At 42.5% G+C, this 18,549-nt stretch overlaps 3 protein-coding genes and 1 long non-coding RNA gene across 6 annotated transcripts; 2 read left to right on the top strand and 2 right to left on the bottom strand.

Moving 5' to 3' along the window:
• Window positions 1-2,206: 2,206 nt before the first annotated feature.
• On the top strand, window positions 2,207-5,625 carry LOC143136495 (hyaluronidase PH-20-like). Its single transcript, XM_076297219.1, has 3 exons — window positions 2,207-3,151; window positions 3,919-4,008; window positions 4,507-5,625. The coding sequence occupies exons 1-3, from the start codon at window positions 2,207-2,209 to the stop codon at window positions 5,035-5,037; spliced, it is 1,566 nt and encodes a 521-aa protein (XP_076153334.1). The 3' UTR covers window positions 5,038-5,625.
• Window positions 5,626-7,639: 2,014 nt separating this feature from the next.
• tmem229a (transmembrane protein 229A) lies at window positions 7,640-11,819 on the bottom strand. Of its 2 annotated transcripts, XM_076297070.1 has the most exons (3): window positions 11,421-11,819; window positions 11,044-11,257; window positions 7,640-10,942 (listed from the first exon to the last, which is right to left on the bottom strand). In XM_076297070.1, exon 3 carries the CDS (start codon window positions 10,610-10,612, stop codon window positions 9,521-9,523), a length of 1,092 nt encoding a protein of 363 aa, XP_076153185.1. In that variant the 5' UTR covers window positions 10,613-10,942; window positions 11,044-11,257; window positions 11,421-11,819; the 3' UTR covers window positions 7,640-9,520. The 2 variants fall into 2 exon arrangements, with proteins under 2 accessions (XP_076153185.1, XP_076153186.1); XM_076297071.1 differs by lacking the exon at window positions 11,421-11,819 and having other exon boundaries at window positions 11,044-11,347.
• A 2,257-nt stretch (window positions 11,820-14,076) lies between these two features.
• On the bottom strand, window positions 14,077-15,433 carry LOC143136742 (uncharacterized). Its single transcript, XR_012989429.1, has 3 exons — window positions 15,333-15,433; window positions 15,174-15,210; window positions 14,077-15,084 (listed from the first exon to the last, which is right to left on the bottom strand). It is a non-coding gene; the product is annotated as an uncharacterized LOC143136742 (long non-coding RNA).
• On the top strand, window positions 14,923-17,449 carry LOC143136741 (putative E3 ubiquitin-protein ligase TRIML2). 2 transcript variants are annotated; one of them, XM_076297436.1, is made up of 6 exons: window positions 14,923-15,108; window positions 15,205-15,306; window positions 15,408-15,629; window positions 15,987-16,012; window positions 16,148-16,266; window positions 16,767-17,449. In XM_076297436.1, exons 1-6 carry the CDS (start codon window positions 14,923-14,925, stop codon window positions 17,336-17,338), a joined length of 1,227 nt encoding a protein of 408 aa, XP_076153551.1. In that variant the 3' UTR covers window positions 17,339-17,449. The 2 variants fall into 2 exon arrangements, with proteins under 2 accessions (XP_076153551.1, XP_076153552.1); XM_076297437.1 differs by having other exon boundaries at window positions 15,019-15,108; window positions 15,386-15,629.
• Window positions 17,450-18,549: the final 1,100 nt, after the last annotated feature.

Genomic DNA, 18,549 nt, shown 5'->3' with positions numbered 1-18,549 from the left:
GCCATATTTGCCAAGTGTACAACAGAACACCATCTTTTCTAAAAAACACACACACACACACACACACACACACACACACACCTCCCTGTCCATGTCTCTGAATGATATTTGCTTGTAACTATGGTTTCTTGCACCTGGGTGCCACTGAGTCAGGCCTAGAGTAGGAGGGTAAATCATAAGTGGCGATGAATGTGCGTGGAAGGCAGCCTGTTCTGATTCCACACCTCTCCTCTCCTCTGCTCTCCTCTCCTCTCCTCTCCTCTCCTCTCCTCTGCTCTCCTCTCCTCTCCTCTCCTCTCCTCTCCTCTCCTCTGCTCTCCTCTCCTCTGCTCTCCTCTCCTCTCCTCTCCTCTGCTCTCCTCTCCTCTCCACTCCTCTCCTCTGCTCTCCTCTGCTCTCCTCTCCTCTCCTCTGCTCTCCTCTCCCCTGTTGTCTGGCGCCATCTCTCTATGGCATGCTGACAGTAAGCGTCAACAGCACAAACCTACACTATGGCACTCCTGGTATAATATGTCTGTGGTTCCTGTCAGAAAATGAGTTTGACCCTAATGCCCTCCGTAGTGCACACAGATATACGTAAACAGAAACAGTGTGTACTGTACCGAGTATTAGGTGTATGTCTCTGTGTGTGTGTGTGTGTGTGTGGGTGGGTGTGTGTTTGTTTTTGTGTCTGTGCATGCCTCTGTGAAAGACTGAGCGAGACAGACAGAGAGAGACAGAGAACTGTGTCACTTATAACATACACAGATACTGTATACAGAAACAGTGTGTACTGTACAGGGTATTAGGTGTAGGTCTTTGTGTGTGTGTGTGTGCGTGTGTGTGTGTGTGTGTGTGTGTGTGTGTGTGTGTGTGTGTGTGTGTGTGTGTGTGTAGGTGTGTGTGTGTGTGTGTGTGCGCGTACATGTGTTTGTGTGTCTTTGTGTGTGTACATCTGTGATGACAAAGAGAGACAGAGAGAGAGAGAGAAAGAGATGGAGAGAGAGTGGGAGCTGCCCTGCCCAGCTACATAGCTGAGGTTAAACCAGTGCACAACATAACACCCAGGTGCCCCTTCCTGTGTTGCTCCAAGACAAACTTGGCACGCCGTGGCCATAACAAGGCATTCTCCATGGACAAATACAACATGGGCGCGCATCTTCCTCATGCACAGCTCCGCCTGGCACCTCCGTCCTGGGACGGGGGAATATGTTCATGCACTCTTCCTCCCTACCCTCACTGCTGGTGTATGAGGTAGACGACACTCTACCAATCTAGTTTTTGTGGAGTTCCTGTGTGTGTGTGTGTGTGTGTTTTCATTTCTTTTCAAGATAGCCATCATCAAAACAGGGAACACACATGCAGAGTGGCTGGGAGGGATGTCCAGGTACAGTGTAGCTTTGCTTGTCTCTGTGTTTGCATATGACACGTTTGAGGTCAGTTCTCGGTGTTGCGCTTGGAGTGGCGGTTGTGGGCATCTCCGTGACAACAGGGGATATGTCCCCCGTTTGACCAGCTGGCTCAACCACACTGCCCAGGGAGCTCTGGTGCCTTACTGGGACTCCAGTACAAGATTTGATAATTTGATTTATTGACATGTGGACTACTTTCCAAACAACCGATGATTAAGGTAATTTCAAACTTTCTCCTTTTCTGTCTATTTCTCCTTTCTCTGTGAGGGTTGTGTTGTGTAAATTTGAATCTAGCTAGAATATTAATTAATATAATTAACTAGACTATTAATTAATCTAGTTATTACAGTTCTTATTCACAATGGTGTGACTGATGATCTGTATTCAGTATGGTGTGACTGATCTGTATTCAGTATGATGTGACTGATGATCTATATTCAGTATGATGTGACTGATGATCCATATTCAGTAGGCTATGGTGTGACGGATAATCTGTATTCAGTTTGGTGTGATTGATGATCTGTATTCAATATAATGTGACTGATGATCTGTATTCAGTATGGTGTTACTGATGATCCGTATTCAGTATGGTGTGACTGATCTGTATGGGGTTACTGATGCTCCATATTTAGTATGGTGTGACTGATGATCTGTATTCAGTATTGTGTGACTGATGCTCCATATTCAGTATGGTGTGACTGATGATCTGTATTCAGTATGGAGTGACTGATGCTCCATATTCAGTATGGTGTGACTGATGATCCGTATTCAGTATTGTGTGACTGATGATCCGTATTGCTCATCTAAGGGAAAGCATGGGTTTGTCTGGCCTGATGATCAGGAGCTGTGTGTTGCTGCTGCCCGTTCTGTGCATCTCTCTCCTGGACTCCTTCAGTCCTGAACCCCACCGCCCTCACACAGCCCTTCCGTTCTTCGAGGGGGAGCCGTTCATCGTCACATGGAACATTCCCAACCTCACCTGCAACAGGTACAACATCACCCTGAACACCTCGCCCTACCGGGGTGTGAGCAACCCGGCCAAGGTGCCCGGTCAGTTCCTCTCGCTGTTCTACGTGGACCGCCTGGGCCTGTACCCGTACGTGGACGAGGCCACCGGGAAGCAGTTCAACGGCGGCGTTCCGCAGCGAGGGAACCTGAGAGCCAGCCTGGCCAAAGCCGAGGACGATGTCGAGTACTACATCCCCTCGCGGTCGTCCGCCGGACTCGCCGTAATCGACTGGGAGGACTGGCGTCCCCTGTGGGAGAGAAACTGGGGCTCCAAACGCATCTACCGCTCCCTCTCGGTCACCTACGCCCGGCGGAGGGACCCCGCGCTGACCGCCAGGAAGGCCGTCACTCAGGCCAAGCAGCGCTTCCAGTCCGCCGCTAAGAGCTACATGCTGGAGACCCTCTCCCTGGGCGCCCGTCGGCGGCCCAACTACCTGTGGGGCTTCTACCTGTTCCCCAACTGCTACAACTACGGCTGGACGGAGCCGGGCTACACTGGCGAGTGCCCCAGGGAGGTGCGGCGGCAGAACAACCGGCTGCTGTGGCTCTGGGAGGCCAGCACCGCCCTCTACCCGTCCGTCTACCTGCAGGCCTCGCTGGCCGACAACCCCGCCGCGGCGCTCATGGTGCGCAACCGCGTCCACGAGGCCCTACGGGTGGCCGCGCTGCCCAAGCGGAGGAGTTACGCGGCGCCGGTCTACGTGTACACGCGGCCGGTGTTTGTGGATCAGACCAAGCGACTGCTTAGCCTGGTATGCAACAGAAGGAACCTACAGTGTGGCTAGTGTGGGAAACAGTGCACACTGATAATAAGTCCCCACACATAAAAATGTGTGGAGACAGATATAAACAACCTTCCAGATATACTGAGGCACATAGTACATACAATCAAGTAGGGTGCAGCCACATAGTCACATCCAGACATAAACTCACACATTCACACACACACTTTCAAGTGGGTGCATGGTGCATGAAAACACACGCACACACATACACATACACACTCAAACAGACACGCACAGACACGCACACACACACACACACATGCACACACACGCACACACACGCACACACACACACACACACACACACACACACACACACACACACACACCCCTGCATGCATATCCCAGACTCACACAACCACACTGACACACTGACGGAAGCACATACAGATGTAGAAACGTCCTTGACAGCAGAGGCAACCACAAGCTGTGAGACGGAAGTGTCTGGGGTTACAGTTTCATTGTGCTGAAGTGTATTGTGCATGGCGGCATTTGGTTTCTACCTGTAAAACCTGTGTGTGTGTGTGTGTGTGTGTGTGTGTGTGTGTGTGTTTGTGTGTCTGTGTCTGTGTGTATGTGTGTATATGTGTGTGTGTGTGTGTGTGTGTGTGTGTGTGTGTGTGTGTGTGTGTGTGTGTGTGTGTGTGTGTGTGTGTGTGTGTGAGAGAGTGTGTATATATGTGTATATGTGTGTATGTGCGTGCGTGTGTGTGTGTGTGTTTCTGTGTCTCCAGGGAGACCTGGTCCACACCATCGGGGAGAGCGCAGCCATGGGGGCCTCAGGAGCCGTACTGTGGGGGGCAAGTGCTGACTACGATGACAAGGTACCCTAACCCTAAACTGAAACTCAAGAACTCCCAAGCACACACACACACACTCTGCTGATTGAAACACATTCGCCGGCAATCAGTCACCAGTGACCGGGAGTGGGTTTCGTGACGGGGACAAAGGACTGTTTTATCTAATCTCGATGATGTGTAGGCAGAGGGTTGCTAAATAGAGAACTCACAGAGAGAAGAAAGAGAGAGAGAGAGAGGGAGAGAGAGAGAGAAAGAGAAAGAGAGAGAGAGAAAGAGAAAGAGAGAGAAAAACAGAAAGAGATATAGTACAAAGGGGGTTATGAAATTGGAGTGCTGTAAATATGACAATATGGCAATTTACCGTGTGCCGCTGACCCAATTTGGAATGAATGAGCGTTTGATAGATGGTAGCCTATCTTACCAGTGACTCCCATCTCTCGTTTTTTTCCTGCCCCCTCTCTTTGTCTTTCACTTTCCATCTCTCTCTCTCTTTACTCATTCCTCTTTTATCACACTCTCTAGTTCTCTTGTGAGGCCCTATCTGCGTATCTCGACGACACCATCAACCCGTACGTGGCGAACGTCACTGCAGCTGCCAAGCTGTGCGGCGACTTCCTGTGCAAGGGGAAGGGTCGCTGCGTGAGGAGGAACTACACCTCCCATGAGTACTTGCACCTGAACCCTGACAGCTTCAGCATCCAGAGGTCAGAGCTGGGAGAATTTACAATTGTCGGAGCGCCAAGCCTCCAGGACCTGATGGCATTTGCCAGAGGATTCACTTGCCAATGCTACGCTGGACGGAACTGTGATACTCACATCCCAACCCCAGCTCCTACTGAGACTACTACAGCTACTACCACCACCACCACCAGCACCACCATCTCCACAAACCCATCCTTAAGCTACGTCACTAGCCCAATTTCAACACTGACTCCAGGTCAGACTTCAACAGAACGCCTCAGCCAAATCCCAATGTGGACAACATCCAATCTTCATACTCAGACACCTGAAGTGTTTTCTTCCTTCAGCCCCACATCTGATTATTATATATGATGCCCTTTCATGGACAACTCAGCATCTATGTTTTCTCAAAGGGCTTTCAGACATACGTGTAAGACCGGAGGTTCTGCGGATGTTAAACGGTTGGGCCATATATCTTAACAACATAACGGTCATATGGAAGTCCGAACTTAGCTGGTTGTTCAGCATCATATCTGAATCACCCGAAGGGTCGGACCTCCGTTTGACAAACCTCCGCATATACTCCGGAGGTTATGTGTGAAAGCCCTTATAGAAATTACCTGAGGTGCATTGAAGCAGTGCATTGAAGCATTGAATATGAGCCCTATGACAGACAATAATTCTGGATCCCATTGAAAATAAAATATTTGCATAGTTTAGAACTGCAGTATGTAGGAAGAAGAATGCTTATATTTGTATAGAGGAGCAATTATGTTTCAGGGTGGTGTGGTTGTACTGGTAATACTTTGAATGTCATTTGAATGCATGTAAATGAGGGTAAGGTTTTGAATGTGGGTAAGGGTGTCTCTGTGGCTGTCTGTGTGACTGTCTGTTTGTGTGATTGTTTTTAGACAGTATGCTGTGTTTTGGTCTCACACACACCAAAATTTGCTTCTTTGAATAAAATACATTTGGTCGAGCTCATTGTCATATCAATAAAGATAGCAAACGTTACAGTATTTCGTTTACACTGTCTCTGTAAATCCATATCAATAGACTATGTTTAAAATGTGAGGTCTCTTAGAAGATGCTTACTTTTTTCACAGGCAGTGTGGGATAATCTCCCCCACCCTCCACCAAAACATGAGGGGAGGTCTTTGTAAGGCCATAAAGCTCTATTAAGTACAAAAGCAGATTACTGTTGACAAATAGCATTTGAGAGTTATCCTGCTTAGTGCAAGAAAATGTCCTTAAACCAACCTTGAAGTGTTGCCATTCTTTGTGATTCTCAGGACCACGTCACATGGGGTTTGTGCCAAAGAGGCGACACACACTGGAGGTGTTATAACTCAGTTGAGTAATAATAATAAATAGGGCTGTCAATCGATTAAAAAAATTGATCTAATTAATTACATACTCTGTGAATAATTAATCTAAATTAATCGCATATATAATTTTTTCTGTGAAAGTATTTTAAATATTTAAATTCAAATGAATCATTGAATAATCAGCATTAGTGACATTAAAGTTCAAAGACTCTTATTATTATTTTCACTGTTCAAATAATTGCCATAATAATCTATGATATGACCTAATATGCTGAGGAAATAAATTCAAAAGTGCTTCGGGAAGAAGTTTTTTTTTCACATACAAGGCATTTCAGGCCACAGATATAACCTAGGGGACACAATGAAAATAAATTAACACTCCCCTCAATGTCAACACTTATTTCTTTGCATTGATGTGCGACTATAGAGTTCATGAACTCCGGTGATATGCAAATTCCTTGCTGCAGACATTGTAGAGGACTTTATTTTCAACACTTTATTTTTTATCAACACTTTTTTAAAAGTAAATGTTCCAATCAATGATCCAGGCAGCACGTTTTCTTCTCTCTCCTTCATTTTACAGTCTAATTTTTACTGACTAGAACGGCTCGGGGCCAAAGGTCATACGGAATCGATTAATCTGCACAATTTTTTTTAATCAGTTATTTTTTCTCAAATTAATTAATCGAAATTAATCAGTTATTTTGACAGCCCTAATAATAATACAAAATAATAATAATAAAATGTATTTATAAAGCACTTTTCAAGCACAAAGCACAAAGTGCTCTACAGACAAACAAACAAACAAACAAAGCAATAGTAATGATAACAATAATAATAATAATAATTGTAACAATAGTTGAGTACATGTAACATCAGTTCAAACTGGTGATGGGATATTTTTGCCAGGCTTTGAACAAAACTGTTGGCTATTGCCGTGTCAATAGAGCATTGTCTGACAATTCCATCTGTCACGCTGTGCTGACGTTCCCACTTAACACCAACAGACCATGACCACATGGGTGAAACTATACGCTAACATGGAAGATGGGGGATGTTTTCTGTTTCCCAAGGTGTCCGGATATATAAACAAAACCGGTCCCTGCTGCAGCCTCCCAGACTTCCTAGTCATTAGCGTGTGATGGAACATCACTTGGGCTAGTCTCCTTGGCAACCTAACACTGACAGACCTTAAGAGAAGCACTTAAGGGATACTTTCATCAACGTCACAAAACACAAATGCACACACACACACACACATACACACACACACACTCACACTAATATACGTCATGTGTGAGTTTTGGGATACTTGAATAGGGTTATACCAGGAGCACATGCATCATTAGATAAATGCATTTCCTTGAGGGAGGCTGTGCAACTCTTGCCAGTAATCACTCATAGCACAGCAGTAGGCCTACAACATAGAGGATGATGCAGCAAGACCAAGTAAACATACTACTCTAATACCGGTATTAACAAACAAACAAATGATTAAAAATGGTGTAGATTTTCATATTTTAAATTTCTCTACATATAAACAGGAAATATTTAAAAGGGTGTGTTGCGTATGCTCACATGTAAATATAAACTATGTCCTGTTTAGTGGATTCCTCACTCTTTCAAAAATGAGATGGGAAGAAGACTCAAGAGCAGTTTTTTTAATGGAGCATTAATCACTACACCTTTTTCAGGTCAGAGAGTCACTTCCTAGTTCTCTTAATCATGCAATATAATTTCCAATCACAGTAATGAATTTCCAACATTTAGAACATTATTATTATTTATCAATTCTAATCTAACAAGATTTTCAGGACCACAGTAAATGCTAAAGCTTACACAATCTTTAAAACAAATATGTTAAAGTGGCCACAAATCAATCTAGTGATATCATGTCATCTTTTATTCATATTATTTCATAACAGTTCCATGTTCCAATCAACATATCCCAATGCACTTTTCTTATAGCTTCACAGTGAACAGCTTCATGTCAAATAGATTTATGGCATTGAGAAATATACACAGGCAATTTACAACCCTTCATTCAACAAGTCAATGATACTTTCTAGAGGGATACGAGAAAGTACAAAACATACCAACATGCAGTATATTTATATCAAAAATAAGAAAGATTAAAAACAAGCCATCACTCAAAGAGGAGTTCATTTCATTACACACTGAGTGAAGAGTGGGCCCACTCTTCTTGATCACTAGTTGACAGTTCACAGTGGAAGGTATTTTGAATAAGAATCCACACATTTCTCCCTGTTACAGGGAAAGTGAGTTGACTGTATGGATTGTTTAATGTATCAAATGAGTTAATTTCAGGCAGTATCAGTGAACCTGTTCCCTCATATGCTTATCCGGAGAGGCAAGACACTCAGGAAGTCTTTTGTGAATCCTAGTATAAGTAGACACTAATCAGAGCATTACAGTATACAACATATTGTGTTAACAGCATCTAACAAGCTAGCCTGTCCAGTAAAGCTGTTGTCACTACTGTATGTAGCTAACTAGCCAGTTTGGCGTACCTATAGACTAGATACAACGCTCTACGGAATTATATCTCTGTTAGAACTGGTCTGAAGAACTCAATTCTACTCTATCCATCTAAAAATAGATACTATTCTGAATTGGCTATGATTGCCATGATGGCTAACTTAGCTCGACGCTGTATGGCAGTGTGACAGTTTCTGATTAACACCATATTAAATGTGTCACAAGCCTCAAAGTCCAGTCGTGGGCAGGCATATGCCAGTTCATTTGATCCCAGGAAATGAGCTGCCAATGCACAATGTACTGTAACATTGGACTGTCCCCTGGCACAGTATTGTGGAAGCTACAGCATAGACTATGTGGGATAGGCTTTGTAAACATCATAAAAATAGTTCCTGCTTGAGATAAGACTAACTGGGGAAATATTCTCTTTGCTGGCCCTTTCCCACACCGTCAGATGTCTAATCTTAGTCTTTTAGATGTGGTCAGATGCACAATGTTGTTCTGTATGTGTTTTCTTGAGTCCAGCTGCCTTAGACTGTTAAGAAAGGCACTCAATTAACTCAAAGTGTTTAAAGCTTTAAGGATTGGTTGGTACAGTGCATTCACAGCAAATTCACCAATCTAATTCCCTGTTAGGTTGACCAGTCTAATCACCATTATCTACTCAACACTCACTGGATTGCCATGCAAGACAAGTTAAAGGTCATGCAAAAAAGCAGTTACTGAGTGCATGCTTACATAAGCTCTGGGGACCGTAATTAATAAAAAACACTTAGTTACAGTGATGAGAGTACAGTACAGGTGCATGGACAGACGGAAAACACCTCTTAGAAACCGGTTCTTTAAAAGATTATTGTGTTGTTGTTCAGATTTTTCTTACTACAAAGTAATAAGACGTAGATCAGAATGATAATAAAGCTGTTGATACAGCTACGTCCATTTTCTCTGAGGAAATACATTAGTGTGCCGCGTGTGTAGGCCTACACCACTGGATGGCATGTATAGCCCCGGGTAGTAGTTTAGTAAACCTATTCAATGTATCGTTTAAAACCAGCTTTTCTGGACGAGGGGCGCCCATTGACACCTGTTCCAAGTAAGCTCTCCTCTTCGGTACAGACGACACGCAGTAGAACATTTGACAGGATGTCCTGATAAAGACTCAGGCATATCCAACCGGGGAGATAGAGCAAGGTCACCAGACCCATCAAATTTAGCGGATAGTGCGAGTAGTCCCACGAACAGGCGTCGTACTGGCGCAGTGCAAGACCCCACGAGAACTCCCAAGTGTAGATGAACACGATATAGATGGGGAGCCGCATCCATGTGTTCCATCCCCTCGCAAAGTGCAAATGCATGTACAGTTTCTCCACGACGAAGCTGCAGCTGCCGTACATCAGGAAGGACCACAGGGACGTGTGTCCGCTCAATGTCCGGTCTGACTTCTCAAACAGGTTAAAGACCGAGGTGAAGACGATCTCGTCTAAGAAACCGTGCATGCCAAAGAACAGAAATCGCAAAATGCCGGGAAGCCCAGGAAGATGTCTCTTCTTCTCCGCCAGTTTTGCCTGGTTCCGTTTGTCGGGGCTGTGATACTGCAGGTGCAATAACCCTTTATGAAATACATTGGTGAAGTACAACGCGAGGATATAATGAATTACAAGCTGTGTCGCTGAAACCACCCTGATGTTGTCCGTTATTGTGAATATGTTTCCAATTAAGATTTGCAGGCCAATGTAGAGAGACGGATAGAAAATAAAGTGAAAAATAACAGGGCGTCCTTGGAAACACTTTTTCTGCATATATACCTTTTCCAATACAAAGTGGGTCAGTGAGTGCACTATGCAGAGGTAGGGTGAGGAAAACCCCAGCAGCTTGAAATCGTTGCCATCCAGGAACCTGCGTACCGATGACAGGACGATGTCCAACGTGACTCCGTGCATCCCGTAGAAATACAGGCGCATCCATTGTGGCAGGGCAGTCATCGATTCGCTTGTGTATCCCGCGCTGAGGTTGCTGCTGCTGCTGCTTGTCAAATCTCGTTGCCGAGGCTTTTTCGGGGACCTCAAGCCTGCGTTGTCCGCCGGTCGTATTCGCAGGCTATCCCTGCGCCGAGCGGTCATGGTCACGTTTGAGTGAGTCAGATGCCAAGTCCTCTTTAGACAGCATTCATAATATGCGTTCTTCCTCAGGGACCTTGCGAAAATCCTCACTGTGCCGGGTTGAAGCCCTGCACTTGACTATGCGTTGTTTCTCAGCCCAGGAACTCAACTGAAGAGGGGCGTAACGACTGGTAGGATGGTGGAAAATGCGGATGACGTCCTACCAGTGGGTCCATCGACGTCTAGCAGTTGTAATGAACATAAATTGCATTGCAAACGTATACAATGTCTTTCTTGGGCGCTTACACTTGCAGTCTGCAAAATGATTGGCTGATAGCTAGCTTGCACGACCTGCAACGCAAGAGATATTTTCGTAAACTAACCATAAATGCAATACTGCCGTCTCAGATGTAAGAAAGTATTGCACAATTTGACAAGAAAAACAAACTTACCATTACCGGAGCAACGGCCTTGGGTTCCGTGCGCAAATAGATGAGGTGATAATTTATCCCTTAGGGCTCGACCGACTATTAACTTGGGAACATAAGCTGGTGTATGAGCGGTAGATTGCTACAATGGAGCTTTCAATGGGCCTTTGAGGACACGTCATATGCTGGGCTACTTTCTTTGCTTTCATTGCTCCCATCCTCATAACAGGCATGCGAACTGAAAATAAGCAAGCACACGAAGAAAAAAAATGGCATATGGATGAAATGAATAGAGTATGAATGCTTAGTGATTCAATGGGGAAATCAATCACGAAATCTACATGTAAACATACTGGTGGTGGTATGGTTGTGTAGTCCATTAGACTACAGGATATTCTCACCTCCTGTGTCAACTCTGAAGTTTCGCTTTCTTTCTCTTCCTCTTTCATTTGTCTAACCCCGTCAGACCTTCCGCTTTTCTGTCAGCTCTTCACTTCAGTGTAATTCCATTTAGGGTATTTCATTTTTTCATGTTCATGGTTTGTTTTGCAGTTTATCTTTATATATATATATTTTTACCAAATCAGGTATGTAGTCATGAGCTGAGGTAGCCTAGAAATCTAGACGCGCCCCTAGCGGCAGGCAGGGCTAGTCTAGCAACTCTCCGTTGACTTGTGAGCTCTAGAAATCGAAACTAAATCTGGCATTGAAATCATGTATTGTTTGTTGGGCTTAACATAATGATTGATGGCAGAGTTGCAACGGTTTGGCTTGAATTCCCTGCTACTTGAAAACAAATATCCTATTGCGTCCTATTGCGTGCAGAGGGAATTTGAAAGACAACTGATTATCCCGACCCTCGGACTGAGCACTGCGAACGGTGAGTGCCCAGACCCTACATTTTAATGTGGGTCTGGCTCGCCAGGCTAGAGCTGAGGCAGTTTTGAGAGTTTTGATAGGTTTTATATATATATATATTTTAAGTACAGCCTTGCATAACCTACAGAAGTTCAATGAAATATGGTGCCAAGCTTGCAATGAATCACAAAGCCATCTTTTGTGTGCATTTATGTATCAAGTGTGCCTGAAATGAAAGAAAGAAACGAAATTGCATATACATAGTTCACTTTAGTTCACTATGAGTGTCTCATTGATAAGTCACCAAACACTAAAGAAGAACTTACAAGCTTTCATTTGGAGTTTGTGCAACGTTCTGCTTATGTATATGATAAAAAGAAACCCCTGTAAGACTTGATAAGATCACTTTCTAGCTAATTATACATCATGTTAGTGGGTCTGTCTAGATGATTGTATGCTACGTAGGTCCCTGTTAAAACTGTATGTCAAGTATATATATATATTTATAGCTATATATTTTTCTACAGATATATTTTTCTACAGAGACTTGATATACAGGATGTTTTTATATATTGCTGTTATACAAATGTAATTTTCTAAAGGTGTTCACTATTGGGGGTGGACGATGTATGTATGTATTGTGCTCTCCGGTACATACGGGTCTGGTGACCTATGACCTATTTAAAATGGTGATGGTCTGTTGTCTGTTCAAGTCTGATGAAGAGCCGAAGGGCTCGAAACGTCATGTGTATGGGGATTGAAATCAAATAAAAGAAAATAAACAGAGAGCAAGTGTGCGGACCTTCTTTCTTACTGGATCTTGGACTTTTGGCTCCTGCACCTTAATTTGGATGTGCGCATGCGTTCCCAAACGGAAAAACATAAAACTATACAGCCACACTTTTATGGCTGTCGGGGTTTATATGTGACAGCACCAGTTTGATAACAGTCTCAATGAGGCACTACACCACCAGCTGCTGTCGTTTCCTCTTACTAAAAATGTTTTTATAGCCTAGTGCAGCAAGAGATTTTTATCATTGTTTCAATAAAGATGTCTTTGAGGATGGACAATCGTTTCTGATTAAGCACAGGTTCAAGTGACACATGAGCAGGTGTTCTTTCTGACTCTTCCATTTCACCTTAGAATAGAATATGGTGTTGGATTATGGGAGTGCACAAACAGGTGACTTCTTTCGAGTGTGTGCACCTCATCACAAAGAAAACTATTTCCACCTCTGATTAGCTGCAAAGGAACAAATGGGCCTAGGAAAATTCCAAGGGTTCACAAATTGATGAGTCAAGCACAAAACAACAGCAAGAATGAAGAACAGAGGCCAGAACTCAAGAGAATGAATAAGAAAAAACAGGATTTTGTTTTGCATGTGTTTGCACATTTCTGCTTTCCGACCATAGGATGGCAGCACCCAGTTTGGTGGTAGCATCACTGGATCATGACCACAAACATGTGAAATGGTCAGCACTGTCTGCTATCATTTCCTTATTATAAAATGAATGGGTGTTTATATTTGTTGTGCTGTGCTTTGTTCTTTTTTCAACAAAGATGTCTTTGTACTAGATGGCCAAACTCAAAATACATTAGTTTCTGACTATGCACAGGTACAAGTGACACATGAAAAGGTGTTCTTTCTTGGTCTTCCATTTTATCTTATCTTTATCTTTGCTCTTGGGTGGATTATGGGTAGTCTATACTGCACACATTCAAAAACAGGGCATTGTGCACCTCATCACTAAGAACAATATTTCCACCCTGAGCTGTAGCCTAAAGGAACTTACCTGCATGAAAATGATCAGGTTGTCAGTGTTGGGGGTGAATCTCACTGGAAAATCTTTATTGCTGATTACTTTCTACTCAGGTGCCTGATAGATATGTTTGGCCTGGCTGACACCAAACCAATTTTCAGTTGAATGATGGTCTGGGCCCTCTCAGTTCACTTTCAAGTTTCAAGGGGTGTAACAGCTATGACATTAAACACCAGTGATTACAGATATAGGGCAACCAGTGCTGGCATGACAAGGTTTTACGGTGTAGTCTACTTAGAGAAAAGACTGTAGAGAAACCCCCTGCACAAAGCACAATTGGATGCAAGTGAATATCAGGACCTTTAGTAGGCTAACACTACAGCTGTTTGTTCAACATGATGCGAACTTCTGGGTACTCAAATTACGCTACAGCAGACATTCAGTTAGAACATTTATTCACGTTCATCAGGAGCATTGTTCGGTTGGTATTAATGTTGGTTTTCCTCCACATTGCTGTGCTGTCGAGTCGAAACTCAACTACAGAATGCATTTGCTGTTTACCATTTTTAAACATATTTCATTTGAATGGTTTTGCAATTTATGAGTCGAAGGTAAACACACTAATGAAGAGATAAAACTCTGTAGGTGTTTGTTACTGTTTGTAGAAATTAAATTATTGTTTGAAAAAAATAAAAAATGTGCCACAAGACCAACTTTTTAGAGAGAGAGAGAGCATCTCTTAACCTGTATAAGATATCTAAGATTTGTTGATTACAGAAGTAGAACACTTTAAAATGTTGTTTGGTGTGAAGATTACAAAACAAAACAAAAGTCAGAATGATGAAGAATGTAAATAAAAGGCTCATCTTACCCCGTTCTCCCCTATGTGAGGACTCAGCATACAGAACATGCATAATTCAGAATTCATTTGAAGGTTGGATCAACATTTTTTTTGTAAGTGTAAGTAGGCCTAATGTAAAATGAATGAAAACTATAGAGGATGGCAAAGAATGAACTATATAGTAGTAGGCTAGCCTATACAATGTATATATGTTGTAGACCTAACCCACAAAAATATATTTGTTTAGGGGGAAATTATGGAAAAATCGCCTTGAGCACTGGACGGTCATCATATCCCGATCAGGGAAGTTTTATTTACCGTCATTGTACGGGTGCGGGTGAACAACAGGATGTCTTGCATTCCATCCAGATTCTAAATGTCTCTGCACTCTCGTTCAGTATCACTCGCTCTGCTGCTTCAGCTAGGACCAGCTGGCTACTGAAATGTCTTTAGGGTGCTGCTCAGTCGAATCTGCGGGAACAGCCACCAGCCTCTGCAATAGCCATCAGCGGTCGTTGACTGTCTTCTGCCAGGAGTGTGGAGTAGCCTTGTGCGACAGCTGCTTGTCCAACGGCGATCATCGCAATCACCAATTCTCAAGTCTTCTAGACGCATGCATGAAACGATTAGTGAGATCACCTCTTTTTTGCTTCAAAAACAAACTTAATGGATTGTATTAGCATAGAAAGCCTACTTATTATTTGTTGATGTTTATCTTCTTCCAGGATGAACTAATGAAAAACAACAAAGAACTGGCAAGAAGTATCAAGAAGCAAGGCAATTTCACTTCAGATGCATCAATCACTAATAGAATCAAATATATAGAGGTAAGAAATTTGGTTTTCACACTTACCAGAATGCCTACATTATTTAAACGATTCTACCCATATCAGCTATTCAATTCAGATTCTCGTCTGTCTTGTTATAGGCCAACTTTCTAAAAACTAAAGAGAACCTAGATGCTATGTTCAATGAGCTCAGAGACCTGCTGGAGGTGAACAAAATCCAGGCCTTCAAACTGTTAGCCGCCCAACAGAAGCACATGGAGGCACAACTCACTGAGCTGAAGACAAAGGCAGAAATCCATGAGGAACTAGAATGGCTTCAGATCCAGACAGGACAAACCCCAGACAATGCTTCTTCTGTGCAGGTAAAGTTTTCATTACTACTAGTCGACTCAGAGGTATAAAGTGAAGTCAGCATTGTAAGCATTTTGTTACTCTGTGTTGGGGAATCTACAGTACAGCTCATAACACTGGAAAAAGTTGAAGTACAGCAAAGCTATATGGAGGTTCGAGTAAGAGTGAATAGGTTGCATAACTATCAGTACAGCAGTCTATACATAACAGAGTAAACATAACACATTTCCACCCATGCTGTCTACTGAATACATTTGGTCATACCTTCATAATAATGTTCTCATATTATGTATTTGGATGCTTAAAAAGGCAATGGTCAACACCATATTTCAGTCCCGCTGCTCCTAATGCTTTTTTCTTCTTCATAGACTCAATGTGTGGAACTGGAGAAAAGGTCAGCATAACTTTATATTTAGACAGCACTAACTTACATTGAATGAAAAATATAAATCTATGGAAATTATCAGGTTTTTGAAATTAATTTGAATAATGTTTGCCTGTTCAATATCTGTTCATTGATTCATTATAGAATTGACAATAACTTTGTTGACTGGGAAAAAGATGATCATCTCAGACGGAAATCACTGGAGAACTCTGTCAGTATGATCCTTGAGAAGAGCAAATCATGTCTGACACACCCATTGAAGTGTAAGCATAATTAAAAATACAGCAATTAAAACATATTTGTCAACAAGCAAAACTGAAATAACTTGTTGGAGACTATTTTAAAATAAATGGGGCTATTATATTAAAACCACTAAAGTGAAATTGCTGCCTTTACACTCTTAAAAGAAATGTGTTGAAAACAACACAACTTGCATTGTTTTTAACACATCTCTGTGTCCAGATACAGACAACACAGTTTGTGTTGTTTCCAACGCATTGCTTTTGTTATTTGTTACACTATATGTGTTGAAAATAACACATCTTAAGTTGAATACAACACAAATTCCATTGTTTTTAACACATCTCTGTGTACAGATAGGGACAACAAAGTTTGTGTTGTTTCCAACACATTCGTTTTAAGAGTGTACTGAAATGACCTTATAGCCTTTATAAAGATTTTACCTTTAATGGAATAGCTGCCTTATGACCATAACAAATTTTAAAAACTGATCACGAGTTTATCACCATCTCTTTTTGAATAGTTGCTGACTTCATCACATTTGACAAAAACACGGCCCATGAGAAGCTGAGCGTGTCGGAGGATAATAGACAGGTGACTCTCTTCGCTAAGGACATGCAGAGTAACCAAGGTCAACCAGACAAAGCTCAGGATGCCCGACTACTGCATGTGCAGGCAGAGCAGACCTTCACCGCTGGCCAGCACTACTGGGAGGTGGACGTGCGAGGGTGTCGGAGCTGGGAGATAGGCGTGGTGGGAGAAGAGGGGACAGAGAAGCTCTCCTGGACGCTGAGGCTGGACGACGGCGTGCTGACAGCGCTGCATAACCATGGCGACTTCAGAGTGAGAGAGCAGGACCTCTCGTTCCTCGGCGTGTTCCTCGACTGCGACAAGGGGCGCCTGTGGTTCTACAACGTCGACACTGATGCCACCATACACACGTTTCCGGTCCGCCGTGGCAGCGGCAGGACGATGCGGCCGGTGTTCAGCATCGCCCCTGAGGAGGAGGACGAGTTTTCCTGTCTGGTCCTGTGTAACATTTGTGAGAATGACCCGAGGCCTGCAAGCATCGCTGACTCGCCAAACGCCCACTGATCCTCCAAGGCCCGTCCAGCCCTGCCTGCCATGTTTTCTTCTAACTACCACAGTTGTTTGTTTGTCTTTTAAATTATTTATTTATAACTTAAGTATATTCGTAAATTTGAGTAAAACACCAAGTTAATTATCTATAAAAATGTTTGTGTATTACATCTAAATAAATGTGCATACCCTGACAATCATGAAAGGAGTCTCTTTTTGATTCAGCTGATGAACACAGAAAAAAAGCCAACCAACAACTAAGCTACTCTACAGGTTAATTTGAATATGATAAGATGGTATTATGAAAATCATACATGCATTTCAAAAATAAAGTTCCTCTTCACCAACATTGGAACTGAAATCATTTCCTGGTGATGGGTACATTACACTTCTGCCTGAAGTCACATGAAGTTACACGAAGTCACATGTTACACATACATGTAATACAGGGCCACGGAGTAGTACATTTGTGCATCTGATAATTACATTACACGGTTTACAAAACAAATGTAACCAGGTTTACTATTTTTCACTATCTTTAGGTTTTTTTTTTTACAATTTTACTATTTTGTCATGATATACAGTAGCCTATTCCATGACCTTTACTCTGATTTATGATCTGACTTATTAAGCAAGATCATGATTATTTATTTTCTGACAAACATGTGGTCATCACTGCTCAATCTCTGATTTGAACCACTTGTGGAGTTCTCCAAACACATGTCATTATTCACAACTTTAGTTGCTGGGCCACAGACATGATGAACTCATGAGCAATTAACCTCAAATGTATGTAATCATGATGATTATGCTTAAGAAATCATAAATCATAATGATATACTTAATGCTTTAGTTGATGTGTTGTTTATGCATGAATGTCAGTTCCTGATGATGATTCAAGAGATAAGGAATGAAGTAATGCATAAATCATGAATAATGCATGAATTCATGATAATTCATTAACACAGATGTGTTCAAAAGATTAAATTTTTTAGACGGAATGATTAACAAAGTGGAAGTGAAGTATATTTTCATTTGAAGACATCAGTGTACCGCACATGAGGAAGTGTATGCGCTCCCTAATTAATGAAGGGGAATTTCTGCTCTTACACAGAATGCCAACTTGGTAACATTCCATGGATGCAAAAGCGTTTGAGGCAAAAGGTGTGACAACTATTACTATTTTTTGTTAATGTTAGACATGAACTGACATGTAAACAGGTCAT

Source organism: Alosa pseudoharengus, unplaced genomic scaffold (assembly GCF_046254945.1).
Source record: "Alosa pseudoharengus isolate Yale_2024_CS ecotype anadromous, Long Island Sound unplaced genomic scaffold, YU_APseudo_1.1 YU_APseudo_1.1_scf_20, whole genome shotgun sequence".
Taxonomy (NCBI): domain Eukaryota; kingdom Metazoa; phylum Chordata; class Actinopteri; order Clupeiformes; family Clupeidae; genus Alosa; species Alosa pseudoharengus.
This window is presented reverse-complemented; position numbering and strand designations above follow the sequence as displayed.